The sequence below is a fragment of the Plectropomus leopardus genome, chromosome 3 (genome assembly GCF_026936395.1).
Source record: "Plectropomus leopardus strain MGB_pleo_1.0 chromosome 3, ASM2693639v1, whole genome shotgun sequence".
Classification (NCBI taxonomy): domain Eukaryota; kingdom Metazoa; phylum Chordata; class Actinopteri; order Perciformes; family Serranidae; genus Plectropomus; species Plectropomus leopardus.
Window position 1 is genome coordinate 32115001 of NC_142178.1, and position 20692 is coordinate 32135692.

The 20692-nt window shown below is 38.2% G+C and overlaps 3 protein-coding genes across 4 annotated transcripts in view; all 3 read left to right on the plus strand.

Annotated features, from left to right (window-relative positions):
• The first annotated feature begins 6467 nt into the window (after positions 1-6467).
• LOC121942158 (uncharacterized) lies at positions 6468-12356 on the plus strand. The gene is made up of 9 exons (XM_042485285.2): positions 6468-6610; positions 7844-8085; positions 8229-8373; positions 8747-8840; positions 8936-9018; positions 9414-9574; positions 10105-10156; positions 10322-10406; positions 10594-12356. Exons 2-9 carry the CDS (start codon positions 7844-7846, stop codon positions 10983-10985), a joined length of 1254 nt encoding a protein of 417 aa, XP_042341219.2. The 5' UTR covers positions 6468-6610; the 3' UTR covers positions 10986-12356.
• A 145-nt stretch (positions 12357-12501) lies between these two features.
• LOC121942695 (asialoglycoprotein receptor 2-like) lies at positions 12502-17357 on the plus strand. The gene is made up of 5 exons (XM_042485974.2): positions 12502-13213; positions 13356-13463; positions 14582-14742; positions 14949-15052; positions 15790-17357. The coding sequence occupies exons 1-5, from the start codon at positions 13099-13101 to the stop codon at positions 15932-15934; spliced, it is 633 nt and encodes a 210-aa protein (XP_042341908.1). The 5' UTR covers positions 12502-13098; the 3' UTR covers positions 15935-17357.
• A 2424-nt stretch (positions 17358-19781) lies between these two features.
• The window catches only part of LOC121941807 (uncharacterized), a 33450-nt gene continuing 32539 nt past the window's right edge, over positions 19782-20692 (plus strand). For both annotated transcript variants that reach the window (XM_042484683.2, XM_088073316.1), the window contains exon 1: positions 19782-20004. In XM_042484683.2, coding sequence (XP_042340617.2) covers positions 19937-20004 — 68 coding nt within the window. In that variant the 5' untranslated portion in view covers positions 19782-19936. The remainder of the gene's footprint in view (positions 20005-20692) is intronic.

Sequence of the window (20692 nt, forward strand, 5' to 3'; positions counted from 1 at the left end):
GTGTGTGCTCTGTGTCCATGTGCATGTGTGTGTTTATGGTGGGACTAACATGGAAACATGTAAATCCCTGATTAGCTCTTTAACATAAACTTCCTTCACTTACCGATCAACACAGGAATACCAGACAGAGTGGTGGAGGGGATTTGAAGTGTGTGTGTGTGTGTGTGTGTGTGTGTATGTGTGTGTGTGTGTGCATGCATGCAAGCAAGAGAGAGAGAGACAGAGAGCGAGACTTAACAGTAAAGATGAAATACCTCTGTAACATCTTGTGCTTAGCTGAAATGATGGTTTCAACAAGGATTTCACCATAAGTGGGTGAATGTCACACACTGATGTAAACGTTGAAATCTTACTTACGCAAGAGAAAAAAAAAATACATTTTTTAACCAAAGTGTCACTGATGAAGTATATTTGGTTCATTAATTGCATGTCTTTAGGTCCTTAAATGTACATGGCTCAATACGACTAAGGTAAGCAATAATGCATGATGAGGTGTCTCATCATGCATTATTACAGTCATGGATTGCCTCAGAATTTAGTACATATACATTCATGGTCCTGAGAGGTCTATATTAGGAGAAAAAGTTGGGATATCTTGGCCTCTGCTTATGATCACAATCTGTTTCTCACTTTAAAGTGCAATACCAAATAATTTTGAGAACTCCTCTTACATACCACAAACGTAATATTTGAATGCTGTGGGATGATTGACAGTCGTTTGATTCTTAAATACTCCCCCGATTTGAAACACAAGATTATTATCTATATATAAATATATGTTTCTATATGTTTTTGAATAAGGAAATATGTTTTCGAAGGTTCAGATGAAACCTCAACAAAGACCAAAAAAATCATAATGCACATTAAGAACTATTAACACACACACTACATGTTTATATGTGTTTTTCAGGCTTCTGAAAAATATACAGCCTGAGGTCACACAAATCAAAACAATTATGCAGAGCTACATATGATTAAAAGAGATTAACAAGAGAAAGGAAATTTCTGTTTGAGACAAGTTTAATTACTTTATCAACGTTATATTTAGGTCTTGTGCTTCAGTATAAGGTTTGCATGCTTTTAATATCTTGTTGACTGACTCAGTGTTACTCAGACTGAGAGTGTGTTTCACACAGAAATATTCTTTTGTAACTGAAGCATGAATCTTTCCTTAAATTAATTGCATCAAATGATATGAGCTGGTGATATTTTGTTTATTTCTTACTTTGTCAAGTGTGCGTAATGTCAAAATATAAAAGAAAGTGTATTGAAACTGTGAACTGAATAATGCTGGTCATGTCCTTTTATGGAGTTTTAGAGTGTCTTTTTCCTTTAAAGCTCATAAACAGCTGAAGCTCATCACCCGCGGGAGGAAATGTGGAAGTGACACACTGACAACAGGAAAAAGAAATCCAGGAATTTTAGGAATTTTCTCTGACATATGGATATGTCATAGCAGAGCTGCAGTAAATTTAGCTTTTGTGTGTGCAAGTGTGTCTGTAGATGTTTGGAATGCTGTTGACAGTGTTTTGTCATGTGTGACACAATGAGTGACATTGGGACCATTAAAAAGAAGAATACTCAGTGACTCTGCCTGTGTATGAGACAATGCCAGCAAAACACCTGCTGCCTTTATAACCAGTAAACACATCCTGTGGCCCCTTAGAGACAAAAGTTTAATTTTTCCCTGTACTGTAAAAACACAAACAGGCTCAGGATGGATACATAACAACCCAAAAATACATTTTTTATTTACTACTTAACTATCTCAGAGACATCTGCCAGGGATGGGTAGTCTTCAAACTCTGACTTCTTTACAGAGGACAAGTTGGCCGGGTTCAGATGTTCCTAAAGTGCTTTCCACCGTTCAGCATCTCCAGTCAGGGTTGACAGTTTTCCCCGGCTGACACAGCCTGACCCAAGACCTGCTGTCCCTTCTTGAGTCATGTAATGGTATGCCAGAACCTCCTTAAAGCCAACCAAAAGTATTTTTTCCATCGTATCCCCAGTCTTCTCTCTAGTTTGGTGACTACTGGGCCAACTAACCCTGAAAGACCAACCCGTTCTTACTCCGAACTCATCAAATAGCCCGCTCTGTCAGTGCTGTTGGCGTACGAGTGTGACACCAAAAGCCACCTTCAGCGTCCACATGCAACGTGCACGGATAGCGTCACTTAACAATGCAGCCGGATGAAACGGGTCGCGTGCACCTGAAGAGCTGACAGACAGCATCAGGTAATAATGCTGCTGTTAACCCCGTAATATAAGGAGCACGGGTGCGCATATAGGGTGAGCGGATGGGGAGGTGGATGCATATACGGTGGTTTGTGTATCTAACAAATAAGTGCCCCAAGAAATGTGTCCTCATGTTATGCAGTTATTAAAGTAAAGTTTCTAAACCTGACCTTTGTAGCTTTTCTTGCTTAAATCTAACCTTTGAAAGGCGTTAGGGGTTAAGGTTGGGTTAGTGTTAGGAAACAAACATGTTCGCATTGTCTCATTACCTACCTAACATAAAGTTGTGTATGTAAGGTTTAGGCAAAGCTGTACCTTAAGATAACTCAAGTTCACTTGGTTTCAAACAACACACGAGCAACAGTCTCCTCAGGGAAAGTCTGGTGTTTGTTTGATCCATCCATCACCCCAACCTTAGTCCTTGCACAGGCTTTTACTCTTTATACTACCTCCTTCTTTACTACCGTCAGAGCATTGGTCACATGATCGCTGCCGTCCTGATTATATGGGTTATATACAAAATCTGTTGCATAATGTTTTGTAAGATATACATACAGTGCATGAGATCAGCTTGTGAGAGGACACATTTAACCTAATGCTAATAAATAAAGCTTCAATGTGCAATTCCTCTGGTGAGGTGACCTTCATAGGTTTATGCCTTAGACATTTCCGAAACAATGATTACATGTTAAAAACAGCTGTTGTAATTGCTGGACCAGAATAATAAATTGTGACTGCCAACAGTTACATTCCTATTTTTGTGAGACAATATCTCAGTGACCTTGATAGGCTGCCTTCATTTTATTTTTATACATTTTTGTGTTGTTTTTCAGACCATTGGCAAAACCCAGAGGAAAACAGGTGGGATGAACTGAACAATTGTCAGACAGTGGACCATCAGTGATACTACAGTAAAATATGTATAAATAATGTCCCTCAGCCTCCCGAGTCACCAGGATAAATTAGCTGAATTGTTTTTTCTATGCAGCAAAACAAAGATTTTCAAGGTTTTCTTTGAGTGTGCACATCAGGGATTTCTTAGCTATGTCTCCTTTCTATTTTGCCCTGTTGAACAATGGGAATCAGTATTAGAGACTTGGCTCATACAATGTTATCAAAGGAAATATCATAGGACACAGAGGCACTGTCTCAATAAGACATATTGGTGTTCCACTTCCTGTTCACTTGAATGCAAACACCAGTATAATTCTAATAAAACATTCTATGGAGGTGAGTCATACACACCGACAACAATGGCACATTTCTCAGCTCCTTTGGTGCATGCAAATGTGAATCCTGCAAGAGTTATCTTATAATTATCCTACTGATGTAGAGCTGTGACTGCAGACATTTATGTCAATTTGTTTTCAAAAGCAGCACTGATTGGCACAAAGCGGTCTGACTCTGAGGCGCTTGAGAAGTGTTTGATGTGTGAACTGACTTTGAAGTAAAGCAGTGGCACTGAGCCGCTGCCAGTTGATTAGCACAGTAACAATATGGCCATTCAGGGGCAAACATCAGCTGATTTTATGACGTATTTATTGACCCTGCTGCCAGGTGAAAAATTAGAAAACTTTTAAGTAACACGATTATCATTGAGGAATCTTGGTTGTACAGGAAATGGTCTTGCATTTTTTGACTCCAGACAAAAAAATTGATTCAAGGGGTTCTGACGTAAAATTAGCTGTTGAGAAACAAAATTAATTTGTGTATTTAGAAATGTCCATTCTTCGTTGATTTTCGACATTTTACAACAGAGGCTTGTGCAAACATTCAGCTAAGAAAAGGTCATGAAAGGACATTTTGAAAACTGAGACATTTTACAAGTCAACCAGTGTTTGGCTGTTCTAATATAAAAACCACTCAAAGGCTGAAAACATTTCTTGGATCATGACTTTCACTTAACCACATAGAAATACACAGTCCACATCCTCAAATCTATCACCGCTTTTGACAAGTTCAATTCAAAGAAAAACACTAGTCATGCATTCTGATGTAAAATTGAATCATGACAAAAACTGTTATTGGGCTTTTCAGGTTTCGTGGTTCCTAAACCAGAGCATCTGCAGTTTAAAATATTTGATTCCAAATATCACATGACTCAAATCAGGATCAAAGTTGTGCTTTATGAAAAGATTCGAACTTTTTGTTTCTCTGTGTTGAGCCACACTCCCTGAGACCGTAGCCAAGAAATTTAGTCAAAAGGGTTGTGCTGCCACCTATTGATCATATATGATAAAGTAAAACAAGATTTTAAATGTTTTGCTAATATGTCTATAGTAATTTCCAATGTGTAAAAACGTGCTACAGCATTACCTAAAAATCCATCTTTACAAAGCAAAAGAAGATGCCAAAAACAGTGAGAATTGGGTGTTCCGATGATTAATAGTTCAGTAATAATCAGTAATAATAATCCAGTATTATCAATGGTGCATTACTGATATTTCATGTAAGCCTGCTTTAAGTACATTTTCCCAATAATGCGTATGTGATTATAATTTAATTCAACTTTCAACGCAGGAGTTTTAACTGTAATCAAGTATTTTCAAATATTGGTTTTGCTAGTTTAATTAAAGTAGAAATTCTGAATATTTCTTCCATCACTTCCATACGGTCTTGAAGTATAAGTATTTCATTTTATTGCCACTTTTGTTATAAGTTATGCTGTTAGTATGATTGTACATGTATTTTCCCATAGACCCCATAAACACTTATGCCAGCTTCAGACTACACCTGCACACACTGCAGTTTACATAGACTGTATATTTTAGTCAACCACTTTAAGGCTTTATATTGTATTGTATACATTAGGCTATTTTTAATTTGTATTTTAACTCACTATATTGTGTTTCATGTCTATATCTGTGATTGTCATTATTACTTTTTTCCTTTTATAGATTATATTAGCATTGCCTTAGGGAGCCTGAGAACAAGTAGGCCTTTTTCATTGCTTGCAACTGTTCCACTGTCATTGTTGTGTAATCACATAGACTGACTGATTGACTGAACAGTATAACACTAAAATGAAGAGAAGATAGCCCAGTGAGATTATTTTGGATTATCGCTTGTTTTGTGTGAAATAGCACATTGAGGGAAAAATATATAAATTGGATCATTTTTGGTTTACATTTGTCCAGAGTAGTCTTTGACCCGTCGTTCATTCCACCAAGAACACCTTTAAGAAGATCAGTAAATCTGATCGTTTTGCATTATCAGAATTGTGGCAGAGTAGTTGCCTCTGTCCCTTGCCTCTGTGGACTCAAGGTCACTCATCAGATCCAGCCAATGAGAAGAGGACTAGTTGTTGTTAATAAAAGATATGCATAAGTGTAGGCTTTTTAAAAAATTTTTTTTTACGTGATTTAGTAGTAAGACCTCAACAGAGTAAACCATCAGCAATCCTGGTTACTGTGTTTGGACATAAATGCACGTGTGTTTTTACACTTAATACTACACCACCATTCTACTACTACTACTACTACTACTAATAATAATAATAATAATAATAATAATAATAACAATAATAATAAATTGTTAATAATAATAATAACAATAATAATAATAATGATAATAATAATAATAAGATAAGATAAGATACTAAATAAAGTAAAAATACCACTAGCCTATTTCACAGGAACAATAAAAACTATAAACACTCCTGTTTACTATCGCACATATCAGTGTGGCCTATGAGGGCGTTTTAATGTATTTATTTATTTATTTATTTTTACTTTATTTTACTTTTATTTATATTTACTATAATTTATTTATATTTACAGAAATGTGTCTCTCAGTTGTTTTTAGACAGCCATGCGCACACCCGGAAAAACATAACCCCACGTTTTGGGTTGGATTTTTTTCCAGCTGCGTAAAGTAACGGAGAGAGAAACGACTACCACCGGAATTCAAGAATTTCACCTTCAGAATAAACTGTAGGACTAAGTTGGTCTGCAATATAGCCTAGTTCATTTGATATACATGTTACAGTTCCTTTCAATGCGTAATTAAGTAATATTTAGTACATTACAATGTGATATGATTCTTAGATTTTGATAACACTTAAGGCATATTTTGTTATTGTCATATGACTGCCTACACCCACTGAATGCGTGTATTATTTCAGCTTATTGTATGCGATTTATATAGGCTAAACAAAATTAAATTCCCCTTTGCATTATGTAATTTTCATTGTACTGTATGTTGATATCTATCTGATGATGATTTTTGTTACTTTAACACTGATTTTGAGAAAGAACAATTATTATTTTGAAGTTTGATAGCGGAAGTAATTGGCTCATCGTGGTGGTATTCACGCTGTTCGGGAGCTGCATGAGGTTCTTCACAACACCGGCTTAGTAGCCTCAACAACAAACAGGTATTACTCATAAAAACTCATTGTTACCTTGTTGTCAGGTTGCTTGTGGAGTTCTTCCTAAAGGAGATTCAGGCGCTACGCTTCCCCGCGACTATTTAGTCCGCTTCGTTTCTTAATTTCAACGCTGTTAGCCCTGGTTAGCCTGTTAGCTAGTTAGCCGAGTGCCGCTAGCGTGGATGTATATAGCCAACGTTACACTAAAAGCTTTACTTTGTTTTATTTTGTCCGCACTGTAATTTTAACCTGCATATCCACTAGTTGTGTGATTCGTGGATTTGTACAGAGATTAATTTCGATGTTGTCATGCGTTTGTTTTGTAAGATATCGAGAAAACTGTTAAAGTCTACAGTTTCGCCCTCGTGTTAAGGGTATTTAGTCACATAACTCCAAGCGAAACACGTTTATTTAACACTATTTTATCAATAAGTGACATATTCAAGCTCAAGATGCCATTTATTCTATGACCTTAAAATATATTGAACATCATTCTTTATCGACTCTTGCTTCATTTGTTAACTTTAATCACTCAAAGACAGAGAGTCTGCAGGTCCTTAAAAAGTCTGAAACTCAGTTTTTATACATATTAGGGCTTGTAAGTCGTTACGCGGGTTTAAATGTGAATTGGTGAGGTCTTAATCGCAGTAAACGATCTATTTGATTTCTCCCTATTATAATGCATTTTTGTCAAAATGATTATTCTTTTCTGCATGTAAGTCCATTTTAAGTAAGTATATTTCTGATTTTACAACTCTTTAAACCTACCTCTGAACCCCATACTATCTTTTGACTTATTACCTGCACTTATCTCTTAATATTTTATCTCAAAATATTTACCTGAATGAATATTTATACATAAAGTCTACTTCTGCACGGGACTTTGTATTTTACTTAGCTGAAATGCTTGTAGAAAAAAAACATGATTTGTCTCAAATTTTGTCTTAAATAAAGCCACAAATCAAAAGGTTTAGCAAAGTCATAAATGTAAGTGTCTGCTACCCTCCGACAGCCTGTAAGACAATAATGCCAATTTAAGATTAAGTTTTGTAAGTCTGATTATAATTTAACAGCATTAGTGACTCTGGCAGGGATAAATAAGCTTAGCCAGTTGACAAATTGGTAAAAGACACAAACCAAATGTTTAGACTAAAATAAAAGGTTGTTTTGTGAATCCCTTTATTCCATGTGTTACCTGAAGATATGCCTTCAGAGGTTCAAAGTGTATGTTCATTCCAGATGGCTGAAAAATTATCAGAGGAGGATGGACAGACGTTGCCAGAGCCCAAGGAAGAGGAAGAAGAAGAGGAGATGGAGGTCACAATGACAACGCAACTAGAAAATCTAAATGTAACCCCCACCGACGCAGAGACATCTTCAAATACACAAACACATCCAGAGTCAACAGGAGCAATGCTTTCTTCAGACACTGTATGTAGACCAGAGGACTGTGATGATGATGATTCAGAGGATTCAGACAGGTATTCACACACACACACACACACACACACACACACACTCACACACAGACACACAGCAGAATGCCAGAAAAGTTATGATCAGGAAGCAGTACGAGAATGGAAACAAAAAACAGACTCTGATGCTCCTCATTTCCTGTCCTCAGTGACAGCTCGTCTTCCTCCTCCTCCTCTTCATCGTCCTCCTCATCCTCGTCTTCTCCCTCTGCCCCCATTTTTGAGGATGATGATGATGACGAGGGTTTCAGCCAACCAGCTCCAATCAAAACTAGAGATGAAGTTCTGCTCGAGGTCAGTCTGTGATTGTTTGTTTGAAGAGTCAAATGGAGGCTTTTACTTTGTCTTCTGGAGTTCCTGTTTTACTTTATGCTGAAGAGAAAGACAATAATGTGTAACTCAAGGATGAACTTATTAGCTATGAGCAAATTAGAAGAAAAGCAGTCGCCCTCCAGTGTCAAGGTTATTTTCCTCTTCCACACACTCGTATTGTTCAATTCTCATTTGTAAGTTCTGAACAGTCACCACGAGCTGCCAGAGAATGCAGAAGCAGCTTAATAAACATGTTATTGTGCACTTTATTTGTTTTCCCATCATTTTCTAAATCCTACAAATGAATGTGCTTTGATACCATCAGACCAGAAGCTGATGTTGTGTTTGTGTGTAGGAGCTGCCAGCAGTGGAGGAGGTGTGCGTGTTGTTACCAGAAGATGCAGAGCTGCAGCCTATAGGAACCATCTCTAGCATTATACAGCAACTTGGTAAATATACACACGTTCATGCTCAGGTCACACTGCAACTTATACTGTCTGATTGTTAAAGAACTGGAAACACACCAAACTATCTGTGTCTGCAGTTGTCATCCAGTCTCTGAAAGACACGCCCCCTCTGACTGATGACAGCATCATCTTTACATCTGACAGGCTTGCAGTTGGCAAGGTGGGTGTGAACCAGCAGGGGCCTGTTTTTGTCTTAACCACTGTCTGATCGGGTCTTGTGTAAAGCCCGGTATACACTGTGCGATTTTGGGCTGTCTTAGACAAAAGGTAGCCATAGTGACAGAAATGTGGTGACATCTTTGGTTGTGGCTTTAACATGGTGGTCCCACGTAGCACAGTGAGAGAGGTTAAAGGATGTCCATTGTCACGGATGTGCAGTCAACCAAGGCTTTCGCCTGTAGGCCAATATTTTTGTTTGTTTTGTCAATTTGCAATTGACTAACAGATTACACGACACACACACAGTTGTACTGAGGAACGGAAATGGAGCGGACCCAGTGTTTAATCTAATCAGTTTGTTTGCATCCTGTGACTTTTTGATGTTTTGTGTTGCAGGTGTTCGAGGTGTTTGGCCCAGTGACAAGCCCGCTGTATATTTTGCGTTTTAACTCCTTGGACCAGATAAGCAGCAAGGGGCTGAAGGAGGGAGTGACGGTGTATTACGCACCGACCATCAAAGAGTACACAAGAGTCATCCTCACACAACAGCTCAAACTGTAAGTACACGCCGACATTAAAGTCAGACAAATGTAATGATTAGTTATTTATTTTATTTGCAAAAGAGGAATCACATTTGATAAGAGATCTACATTCCAGGTTCAGATTCAGTCTTTTTTTCTTTTAAGATTTATTGTACTTGGACTAATTTTATTTATGGTAAAGATGTGTCTGTATGTTAAAAGTGACCTACTTTGAAAGCAGATATTAGGTATTGTTGTAATGATTTGGAAATGCATGTTGATTTCATTAAAAGGACAGAGGGGCAAGCTATAGGATGCAATTTTTGACACTATGAGGTTTGGACCTTTGCTGCAAAGACTTATCAGATGCCCCAGATATTAGGACTTGAACATTTTTTCACTGAGCTTCTAAATTTTTTTGTGTGCTTAAGAATTTCTTCACTTTAGGAGCACATTTACTTGGCAGGAGAAGGTTTATTAGAGAATCCCTGTTGATCTGATGAAGTGAAGTTTGTTCTGACCAAACTTCTGACTCGAGTATTAAAGTGAAAATGCTTTTCTTTTAGCATAAAAGGATCCGATGCCTCTTGGAAGAATGACCAAGAACCACCAGAGGAGGTAAGCACATAGACAGGAACGTAAACGGAACAAGAATATAATTTTTTTCACTGATTATCTGTCTCAATGTCTCATTATCTGTAAACTTTATATGTAAAGCCTCCACCACTTTCAAAAAACTGCTCTGTTTACTTTATTATTTGTCTGTCTCTCTTATCTCTCCAGGCTTTAGATTATAGTGATGATGAGAAAGAGCAGGAAGCCAAGAGGAAAGGGAAAAACAAAAAGAAGAGGGACAACAACAGTACAGGTATTTGCACACATAAACAGGAAGTATATTCTGCACTCCAGATTAAAGACAGTAACTAATATTTTTTGATTGTGTTGTGGTGTAACCATCTGAATGAAAGTTGAAAATAATTAACCATCCTGCAGAATATGATAGACATCCATGTATTTCTAATTTTGCTTAATCTTTTTTTGTTTTTTTCCTCCAGATAATCCTGCCAACGTTACCCATAACACCTTGCAACAGCAGCGTAACGTCCGGGGTTTCCAACCAAGGCACGCAGGAAATCCACACAGGCACCAGAACCCGAGGAATAAACACCCACCTTTCAGCCACACACCCCCTCCACCCAGACACCCACACCCACCTCCTGGACACACAAATGTCCCTCCCATGTACCTCCCCCCTCCCTGCCCTTACCCTCCGCCTCCTCACCTTTTCCCTCCACCCAACTTCCCTCTGTATCCCCCACCTCCTCCTCCTCCTCCTTCTTACTTCAATCCATCTTTCTCCTCTCATCTCTGGCCACCAAACTCTATCCCCTTCGCCGACCTCCCTCCTCCTCCTCCGCCTCCTCCACCCCCACCTCCTCCTCAGTGAAGCCCTCTGTACACGTACACACTAACCAGAGCTCCTGCTGGTGAGTTGATGTTTTGGTTTATTCTTGTTGGAGGAATGTGTCATTTCTTTGTCGACTGTCATACAGGACAGCTGGACTTATTATCTCTGTGTCAATCACTGGCTCTGCTTGTAAGCAGTGCTAATTAGGCTGAAAAATCATTGATTATGAATTCAAATTTATATAGCTGATAAAACCCAGTGATATACAGTGACAAACCACATATTAAGTCACTGCAGTGTTTTAAGTTTTGATTATTATTTTATTTTTCTCACTGGTACAGACTTGTTTACCATGTAGATCTCCTGAGGGAAAGTAGTCCCTGATTAAATTGATATTTTTATTTGTAATATTCCAAGTCAATATGACTTTTTTTTTCCAATCAAATGCCACAGAAAGCCAGTCTTATCATCCCAGCAGCAGAGTTTTTCTCTCCAAGACGTTTCTTTATGCTGGCTTAAAAGGTCTGTAGAATTCCTTTTCGGTATCAATACTGTCATGTCTTTACTGCCACAAAACGACACGTGTGCGCACATACAAACAAAAAATCCTGACCCACCAAAATTTGTTTTGTTTTTATCTTCTTCGACTGCTGAATTTGGTATGAATTCAGCCTTACGCCTTGTTCGCACACACACACACACACTGAAATACTGGAGAAGCAACAGGCTGCCATCCATTGCCATTCTAATTTATCCAGTCGTATGAACTTTCCAAACGTGCATTTTCACTAAAGTGCTACAGTACAAATGCACGTACGCCTGTGAGTAGCGTGCCCTGAGTGTACCTGAATACATGCTTGTATATTTGAGTTCAAACTCATTCCCAAGCCTGCTACTCTGCCATGCATCAGACTGTACTGTTTAAAATCGAATACATGCAATATTAATCACACGTAAAAAGCAGTTTAGAAAAAGTTTGTTTTGATTACCGATTTGAACACCTTTCTACTAATTATGATAATTACTGCTATATTTTCAATTCTCCACTAAGGCTTTGTACTTAAAACCTTTCCCAGTGTCATCTGTTAGTTCTTGTTGCCCTCATAGAGTCATCATGTCTGCAAACAATGGACGAAAATGTGATGGTTTTGTGGTCTGAAAAAATAGACTATGAAAGAACTGTTCAGTTTGGATTCAGATGAAGCTACATGTTTTCAGACCTTCAAGGACTTTGCAGTGGCATTTGTTGAAAGTAATCAACTGTCCTGTCAGAATGTGAAAGTCATTGTCACTCATATGTGATATTGTATATGGACTGTATTTTTTACCAGAATGCTTTGTAAATATCAGTATTTTCCCGTTTGATGAGCCGTGTCGATGGGAAATAAATGTCTCTGTGTAAGACTGACATCAGCAGTTTGAGCTACATTTCTGTTGTCTAACATGTTTCTGTCATGCTGTTGTGTAAAGCTGCTGCTGCGTTTACGCTGCTCCACAACATTTGCTTAACAGGACATTTCTTCACACAAAACTAAGACACAAAACAAATAAATGAGTGACTTTTTTTAGATGCTTTGTGAAGCAGACTTTTCCTTTTCAAATTTTTCTGTCCTACCTGAGATTATATTTTATCCTTGGTTTAGATTTAAATGCTAAAGAATTAGGCAACAGCTGATCTGCAGTCAGGGAATCTAGAATAACATCACGATTTGATTTGACTGGCTAATCATGGAATCATTTAAATTTTTGTAGTTTAAGTTCAGCGGTGATGTTTTAATTTTGCAAACAAAATGTAAACAGTACTACCGTATTTTGTAAAAAAAAAAAAAAAAAAATCTATTTATTTATTTTTTTAAGATCCTTCATTAACTCAAAACCAAACCAGACCCTCAGAAACCAGAAAATATTCTCACACTGGCTTTTTCTCGTGTTCATTATGTTCATTAATATATAAACTAAATAACTTTGAACACATTAATGAGACAAAGAATCATCCAGTCTCAACTGCCTCTAGGCTATAGGAAACATTTGATGGCACGATACTTCCTCTACACAAGACAGGAAGGCCATTGACCGACAGGAAAAGGTGTAAGTCTTAAAAGCGCTGCACAGTGTGAAACCTGAAACACTCTCTCACCGCAGCTGCTTCATAATGGCCGTGTTCTTTAATTCAAATGAATCTCGTGTCGCTTTTGAAGTTGGCGAGTATCAGCAATTCCCCAAACCTGAATCCGAGGATGCTGCTGCAGAGAAGACTCAAAAACCAAGTAAGTAATCAAAGATCTTGGAGGTTATTCAAGTGCTGTTGTGCTTTTGCTGTTCTATATGTCAATATCATATACAGCATAAGAACATTAACATTGTGTGTGTGTGTGTGTGTGTGTGTGTGTGTGTGTGTTTTGTGTACAGAGCTCAGACATCTCAGCGTGGTTCTGCTGAGCTTTGGCCTGCTGTGTATTCTTCAAGCGATTCTCAACGTCACTCTGAGACTTGCTCTGACTGAACCCACTGATGCAGGTAGGTGCACAGACACTTGACTTCAGCTCTCTGCAGCCTTCAGCTCACTGCTTCACTTTTACTGCCTCTTAACTGTTCTTTTTTTTGTTCACTCTCACTTCTCGCACTGCCTGCTCAGCACCAAACAGCAGAAAGACGAGTCAGAGACAAGCTGGTGAACGCAACAGCTATAGAGACAGATGTTTCCCTCAGGTTGTCGTGGAGACGAAACTAGGTCTGGATGAGACTGAATATTGGACTTAGATTCATCAGATGTAATGTGATTTTATTTAGACAGGGAGAGTGTGGTAATTGATTTATATTGCCACTCATACCATAGTAAAATAACCAGTAACAGTAAGAATACCATCATGCTTGATCATTTCTTTGTATTTTTGTTTTGTTTGTCTGGTCTCGTCTACATTTCTGTTTCCATCTATCCCCATGTAAGCACTGCCTATCAGTACCCTGTTTTTTTATTGATTTTGTACTGCCCTTTTGCGTTCAATAAAAGGAGAGATGCACAAAAACACAACTCTAAATACATGCTGATGTCGCTCAGTGTCTGTTGGATGTGTAACTCTTGCTTATTTGGTGATGATTGTCAGCGTGGTGATTGGCAAAGTAACTGAGACAAAAACAAAATAATTGACTGCTTTAGGATCTTTGATTAAAATCAGTACAAAAAGGGTCATTGTTAATCTTAATGTAAAATCTGTGCACTTTATTAGAGGCAGGTTTTTTTAGTTAAATGAAAGTGAACTAAAACTGGATGTAAAATCATTTTAGTTAGTTTTTTGGAGTTTGATTTATTTGGTTTTGAGATGTCTGCCACCATTATAATTCAAGGTCAAGAGAATTAAGTTTGTGGCGCTCTCAGATTTGAAATATTTTAAACTATCAACATGTCTTTCCAGGAGTAGTGCAAAAACTATTTTGTAAAATAAATAAAACCTGTTTTAAAGTGTAAGTCAGCCACAGATTTCACCTACATGAATCTACATTAGCTTCCAAAGTTTTGTGATTTGTGTTTCGCAGCATCCTGTTCTCTGTTGCATCACGAGGCTGTTCTGTTCTATATGTTCTGTGTTGTGAAATGTAATGTTGGGACATGATGTCTGTGTTGCTTTTGTGTTGAGGTGAAACCACAGAGGAAGAAACCTGCCCCAAGGGCTGGCTGATGTTTGGCTCCAGTTGTTATTTCATCTCCTCGCAGAGAGGAAGGAGCTGGGACGACAGCCGGCAGTACTGCCTGCGGAGAGACGCTGACCTGGTCGTCATCAACAGCAGACAGGAACAGGTACCTTCATATTCCCGTACACCGCTGCATTATACAGACTCATTATTTGAGACCCTCAAAACTGTATCGTAAATGAATAGCCTGGGAGAATGTCTCATTAATAAACTGAATTGCTACAAATACTGTGTGGGATGACACAGAAACATTTGAATGACCTGTGTGTGATACTGTAGCCTGCTGTTTATGAGACTGTTGGTTTTTGACAGGCGTTCCTCACTGGATTCACTGCAGCAGCGTGGGTTGGTATGACTGACAGAGAGAAGGAAGGAACTTGGATCTGGGTGGATGGAACACCAGTGAACAAAGCTGGGTGAGATTTTGATACACACATGGGTATCTATACTGTGCAAATATGTGCGTTGTTAAATCGTTGCATTATAACGATAAATTAAAGCTCCAAGCAGCGTCAAATTGGTATATCTGTGAAAGTCGGACTCTGCACACAGAGTGACCGACATTGCAAATTGTGTACCACTTCCTGTGTTCACTATGTGGTGCTAGACAACACACACTAATTTAATATCATGTTGTGTATATGAACAAGTGTGTGCAAGTGTATAATGCACCATGTAAATTTAGTATATACTGGATGATTTTTTGTCACATGAAGCTGACTTCATGTCAGTCGATGGTGCTTCAACAAAAACTCAAAATTTTCCCGATAAAACATCGTCATTGAAGTCTCAAGGCTAGGCACAATTGAGGTGGTTCCTGTCTGAAATGATTTTAATCTCAAAAGCTTTAAGATGGCACAGACAAAATATGAAGTTGGCTGAGTGATATCCTCAGGAGCAGTTTGTTAAGTAGACCACTGTAATTTGCAAAAACTTGCACATTCAGTTAAAAAATGACAAACTTTCTGTTGGGTTCAGCGTAAAGTCATACCTTCACATATTCCATCATTAATGGAGACCTTACATAATTAGCAAATGAAAAATAAAAATATGCATATTTTAAAAAATCTGCAACTAACTAGCGGTCAAACTGTGCTACTGTCATGATCATTTGAATAGTGTTCCAGCTGTCTGTCTGTCTGTCTGTCTGCAGGTTGCAGTGGGCCCTTGGGCAGCCTGATGATGCATATGGAGGAGAAGACTGTGGTGACCTTCGTACAATGATCGATTTCCTTGGCTTAAACGATTACAACTGTAGTGCCAGAAACCAGTGGATCTGTGAGAAAATGTTGTGGTAGCTTTAACTATTTGGGTGTGTGTACACCTCGCCTTCGTTTGCTTTAACCAGACCAATACGTGTATGTGACATAAAAATAAAACAGAGTGTCCAGCAGGAACGCTGAGTTGAACAATAAGGTGATGTCATTAACCAAGTCATGACATAATGAAAGATGATAGTGATACCATAAAAGCTTTCAAATTCATGAGTTGGGTATTTACAAGACCTAGAACAAAACGTGAAAGAAATTTAAAAAAACCCTTTGAGATGAGGGAACCGTGAGTGGTAAAAAGCGAACTCATGTTGGACTTATTCCTTGAACACTCTAATGCTCATTCCTCCTTTCAAAAGGCCGAGCACTGATGGTAACATCCACTGTGTGTGAGCACAGCTGCAGCTGCTCTGCCTGGCTGTGCTGCATGAATCTGTGGCTGTGGCGGTTAGAGCTCAGACTGCAGCTGCTTTAGTGCTTCAATCTAAGGCTATGGCTACAGCAGCTGTACTGCTCTTTACTGCTCCTTTTAACATTATCCATGAGAGCACAGGCTAATATTTAAAACATCAAGAGAGGACTTATTTTGCCAAAATTAAAGACATTAACAGTATAGTTGATGCAGAAACGACACAACTTGGTGCATTAAAATTCACCAGAATGCAGGAAATTATGTGTTGTTATTATAATAAATTCTGTGGTGTTATTATTATAATTATGTGACATGTAATTTTCTGAATTCTGGAAATGCAATGTTTCAATGTTGAAATGAAACCTATATGCTTTTAGATTTAAAATATTTTCTGTGAGCTGCGCTGATCAAATCTACCACAAAGTGGAGCTAAAGTTACACATCAGAATCGTTGGTACAAAATAAAGGCTTTTAATTGTCAACACAAGTCTGCTTAGAGTCACTCCTGGATTGTAAGAGTCAGCTTTTCCTGAGCAGGGCTTGTCATGTGGTCATTGTGGTAGACTGTGTGCTGAGGAAATGAATGATGACACATTTAAATGTCAGTCGTGCTGTTTAGGGTAAGACCCATTTGAAATGAGTAAACTAGGTGTAACCGTGAGAGAAGAGAGGAAACAAAAGGAGATCTTTATCTAAACGTATTTCCTCTATTTATGGGTTTAGTAATTTAACATTCATAAGCATATAAATAATTTACACAGGTACATAACAAACTGTAAACGGATATGACATTATTTATTAGTTTATATGTGTTCATGTCTACACTTCCGTCTGTGTTTGCCTGCTCCCTGGATGTGTAAATAGGCAACTATTTGCATGTAAATCTTAACAATTTTACGCTTTGATATAGAGATCAATATTGTTTATACAGCTTGTTATGTTGCCGCCAAGTGGCCGTCAATTTATGTTCCTTTAATAGTTTAAGATTTTACCTTTTTGAGGGGGATTTGTTACATATTAAAAAAAACAAAACAATGATTAACATGTGGAATTTGTTGTTTGTTTCAAATGGACTGAGTAAGGGATCTCTGACTTTTTAGGTATAAATGAAGGTAAAAAAATGGTGCTTGTTTCATAGAGTGGCTAATCTGAGGCGATGTTAATGAGCAGAGGAGAGTCAATGAGTTAAAAAGTTAGGCTGTTGTCAAGACGTTTGTGTATGTTAGACCAAGCTCAGTTACACATTTCTCCTCACACACGCACAAACGCTGACACACACTCATGGGCACAGATGGAGTTTCATGCTGCTCAGGGTTTTGCATTTTTTGCCTGAGCAGAAATGGAAGCGTGATTACTCATATCAATCAACACCTGTCAATCTGCTGTTTCCCTAGGACACACACACACACACACACACACAGGCCAGTTTACAGCAAACACTTGTTTACGTACATCATAATTATACTAGTAATTATCTAAAAAGTAGAGGCCTCTGAGAAAATGTTTCTTTATTATTTTAAGTTAAGGGGTATAAAGTAAAAATGTTACACAATTATTTCTGTTACTACTGCCTGTGAAAACAACGGATTATTATTGATAATAATATAATTAATATCTGAGTGAAGATCTGGTTCTGATTGTCTGTTCTTGGTTTTTGGTGTTTTCTCTGCAACTCAATCCCAGTTTCGTACTAAACTGTCACATAGTGCCTCAAAGCAGCAAAGTTTAACCCCGATTAGGGCCACAACTCTTTCCATTTGTACACCAAAATGACATGTTTTCATATTGGAATGACTCCTGTCATTGCTTTGACTGCCACACTGACCTTTGGCTGTCCCCTGCTACGAAAGGGTCATGAAAGCAAACATATTACATGTCAAACTGTTTTTCTAAACACCAGTGATGTCGAGTCACACAGAACTTTCTGGTTTTGCATGTCTCGGTTTGAGATATCCATCTCTGAATGTTGGACAGCTAGACCAAGACAGGGAACATGAATGGAATTTAATTTGAGCTGCTCAAAGCCCTTAAAAAAAAAAAAACTCGCCTAGCAGCATGTCTTTGAAAAAACAATGTCCTGTTTGCTCTGGCAGACCTCACTGTATATTTTCACTCCAGCTACATTTTATTGAAGAAATACAAGAACTTTTTATACGTGGATTATCAACTGTATTTGGGAAATTGTTTCTGAAAAGGCACATAAAAAGATATCTGAATTAATTTTTTAAGTGCCTTGATTGACCTAAACAAATTCCATTCATCTTAATTCTTGCAAATACACCCAAACTATCTTCATGCCTAGATACCACTAGTGGTAAGTGATAAAATGTGTTGCTGGTGAGCTTTTTACAGGGACTCTCCACTGATTTTACCCTATTTTATCTATGAAGAGCGCACATAGCACATTGTCCAAACATCACAACCATCCTGCGAATGCTCCCCTCCTGCCGGCTGTCCTGTTTACACAGACACCGTTTAGGTACTGTTTCTACCTCCTGTGGTGGACAGCCAGCTGGAACAGGCACTGTAAGAGGGGCTTGTGTCCCTTAAAGCCCCCAGCTTTACAGAAGTGCATTATTAAATCAATACAGTGTCTGTCTGTATTGGTAAGCATCTACTTATGACAACTGCTCCTCTTTGCTCTTTTGTGTCCCAACAATATTTGGGACTTCACTTGCAAAAATTAGTATTTGTGACTGATGCAGAAGCAAAATAAACATTAACAAGAGCAAAAGTTTCCACAGTGGCATCCAAAGCCACTGGAAAATTTGCTGTCTTTAGGTTAATGCTCATTTTGATCATCTTGAGGTGTTCCCTCCTTCACCCTCCCGCTTCCCCAAAACACACCACTCCTGTTTCTTTTAACGTGTTGCTCTATCTTCTTACATCAGTCCAACTCATCTTTCCTGTCACTGTCCCTCTACACTTCACCAGTCCACCTCTGAATCAGCGGTCTTGTGTAACTGGAGACTCAGAAGCTCTGACTTGTGACCCAGTAATTCCTGCCATCCTGTAAAAGAGGGCTAACCCTGGATGCTGCCCCCACTGACTGAAATAAAAAACATTACCAGTAGCTAAATACAGTTCTAACGATGTAGGAATTTAAATGGAGTATGTGTTGTACATGCTATACTTTAATCCAAAAGCTAATAATGACAGCTTTCACCTGTTTGCTCTATACAAAGCAACATGTAACAGGTTTTATGTGTTGTTAATATAGATGCTTTTCATTTGTGGGTGAACTGTTAATTAAGGCATGCATTTCCGATTGTAAAAATTCCTTTCACTGGTTCAGCGTATCTGTGTGATACAGGGAGAAGGGGGTAATGTGTGTGTGTATGACATGCCTCAGAGGGAGGAGGGAAAAAGAGAGGGAGGAAGGTCAGAGCACTTCAGATTACTGTACTGGCTGCACATAGAGCAGTGTTCAGTGCACAGAAATATCAGCTGGAACTTTGTGGATGGTGGAGGCCTTTGGGGGTTTTGCATTTTTGGATGATTCCCGTATTTTGCTCTTCAGTCTTGGGTCTTTTCATCCCTTATTTCCATCCTTTATTTTTATTGGTAATCACTGGATCTTTGAGGGAGGTGATCCAGGTTTCCAGACTGCTTTGGAGATGCAGAAGACAAGCAAGAAGAGGCGAGCTCAGAGGACCTGCACTAACCTCATGAAAGCAGCTCATCAGTGAGTAACAAGGTTAGGTGACAGGGTGAAGTTGAAGACAGAAGATCCACTTCAGTTTAGGAAAGTCAGTGAAATTGAGTTTGAAAATAAGTGGTAATCTGTATGTACTTTTGTGCCTGTTCACCCTTCTTACTATGAAATAGAAAGCCTTTCAGTGATATAGGTTCATTTTCTTGATATATACAAGATAATTTTGCATTTGGCAAAATCTTTTTTTTTAGGTATACAGAGGTTGAGTGTGACTTTGTGTTTTTTATTGTTCGGATTTTGCAGCTTGGTGTGTTTTTGGAGCACAGCTTATTTTACCACTTTGCCCATAGATTAGTCTATGAATGTAATTATCTGTGTTACCAGTTCTTATCTCTCTCACCAACTAATCTATCCCACTACCACTTTTGCGTGTTGTGCTTTATGCATGCTACTTATCTAATCCACCCCCCTACTTTTTGAATGATGAGTGAAGTTTTGAAATCATTATGTAAAACTTCAAATAGGACTGATAAATGCAATAGAAACTGTTAAAACATGTATAACTCAGACATTTCACTCAAACGGACCAAATTGGGTTTAAAATAGGGGAAATGTCAACAATTTACCAAGAAAGTAAAATCAATAACATTTGAGGTCCAATTACTATAGGCAAGAATAAAAACATGAGTTAAAGAAAAATGTACTGAAATTTCAAGTA

Bases quoted from the DNA above. Each gene is read 5' to 3' on its own strand.
- LOC121942158 (XM_042485285.2), top strand. From the start codon at position 7,844: ATGGCTGAAAAATTATCAGAGGAGGATGGACAGACGTTGCCAGAGCCC. The intron at 9,575-10,104 runs GTAAGTACACGC...CTTTTCTTTTAG, and splicing joins CTCACACAACAGCTCAAACT to CATAAAAGGATCCGATGCCT. The intron at 10,157-10,321 runs GTAAGCACATAG...TTATCTCTCCAG, and splicing joins ACCAAGAACCACCAGAGGAG to GCTTTAGATTATAGTGATGA.
- LOC121942695 (XM_042485974.2), top strand. From the start codon at position 13,099: ATGGCCGTGTTCTTTAATTCAAATGAATCTCGTGTCGCTTTTGAAGTT. The intron at 13,464-14,581 runs GTAGGTGCACAG...TTTTGTGTTGAG, and splicing joins GACTGAACCCACTGATGCAG to GTGAAACCACAGAGGAAGAA. The intron at 15,053-15,789 runs GTGAGATTTTGA...GTCTGTCTGCAG, and splicing joins ACACCAGTGAACAAAGCTGG to GTTGCAGTGGGCCCTTGGGC.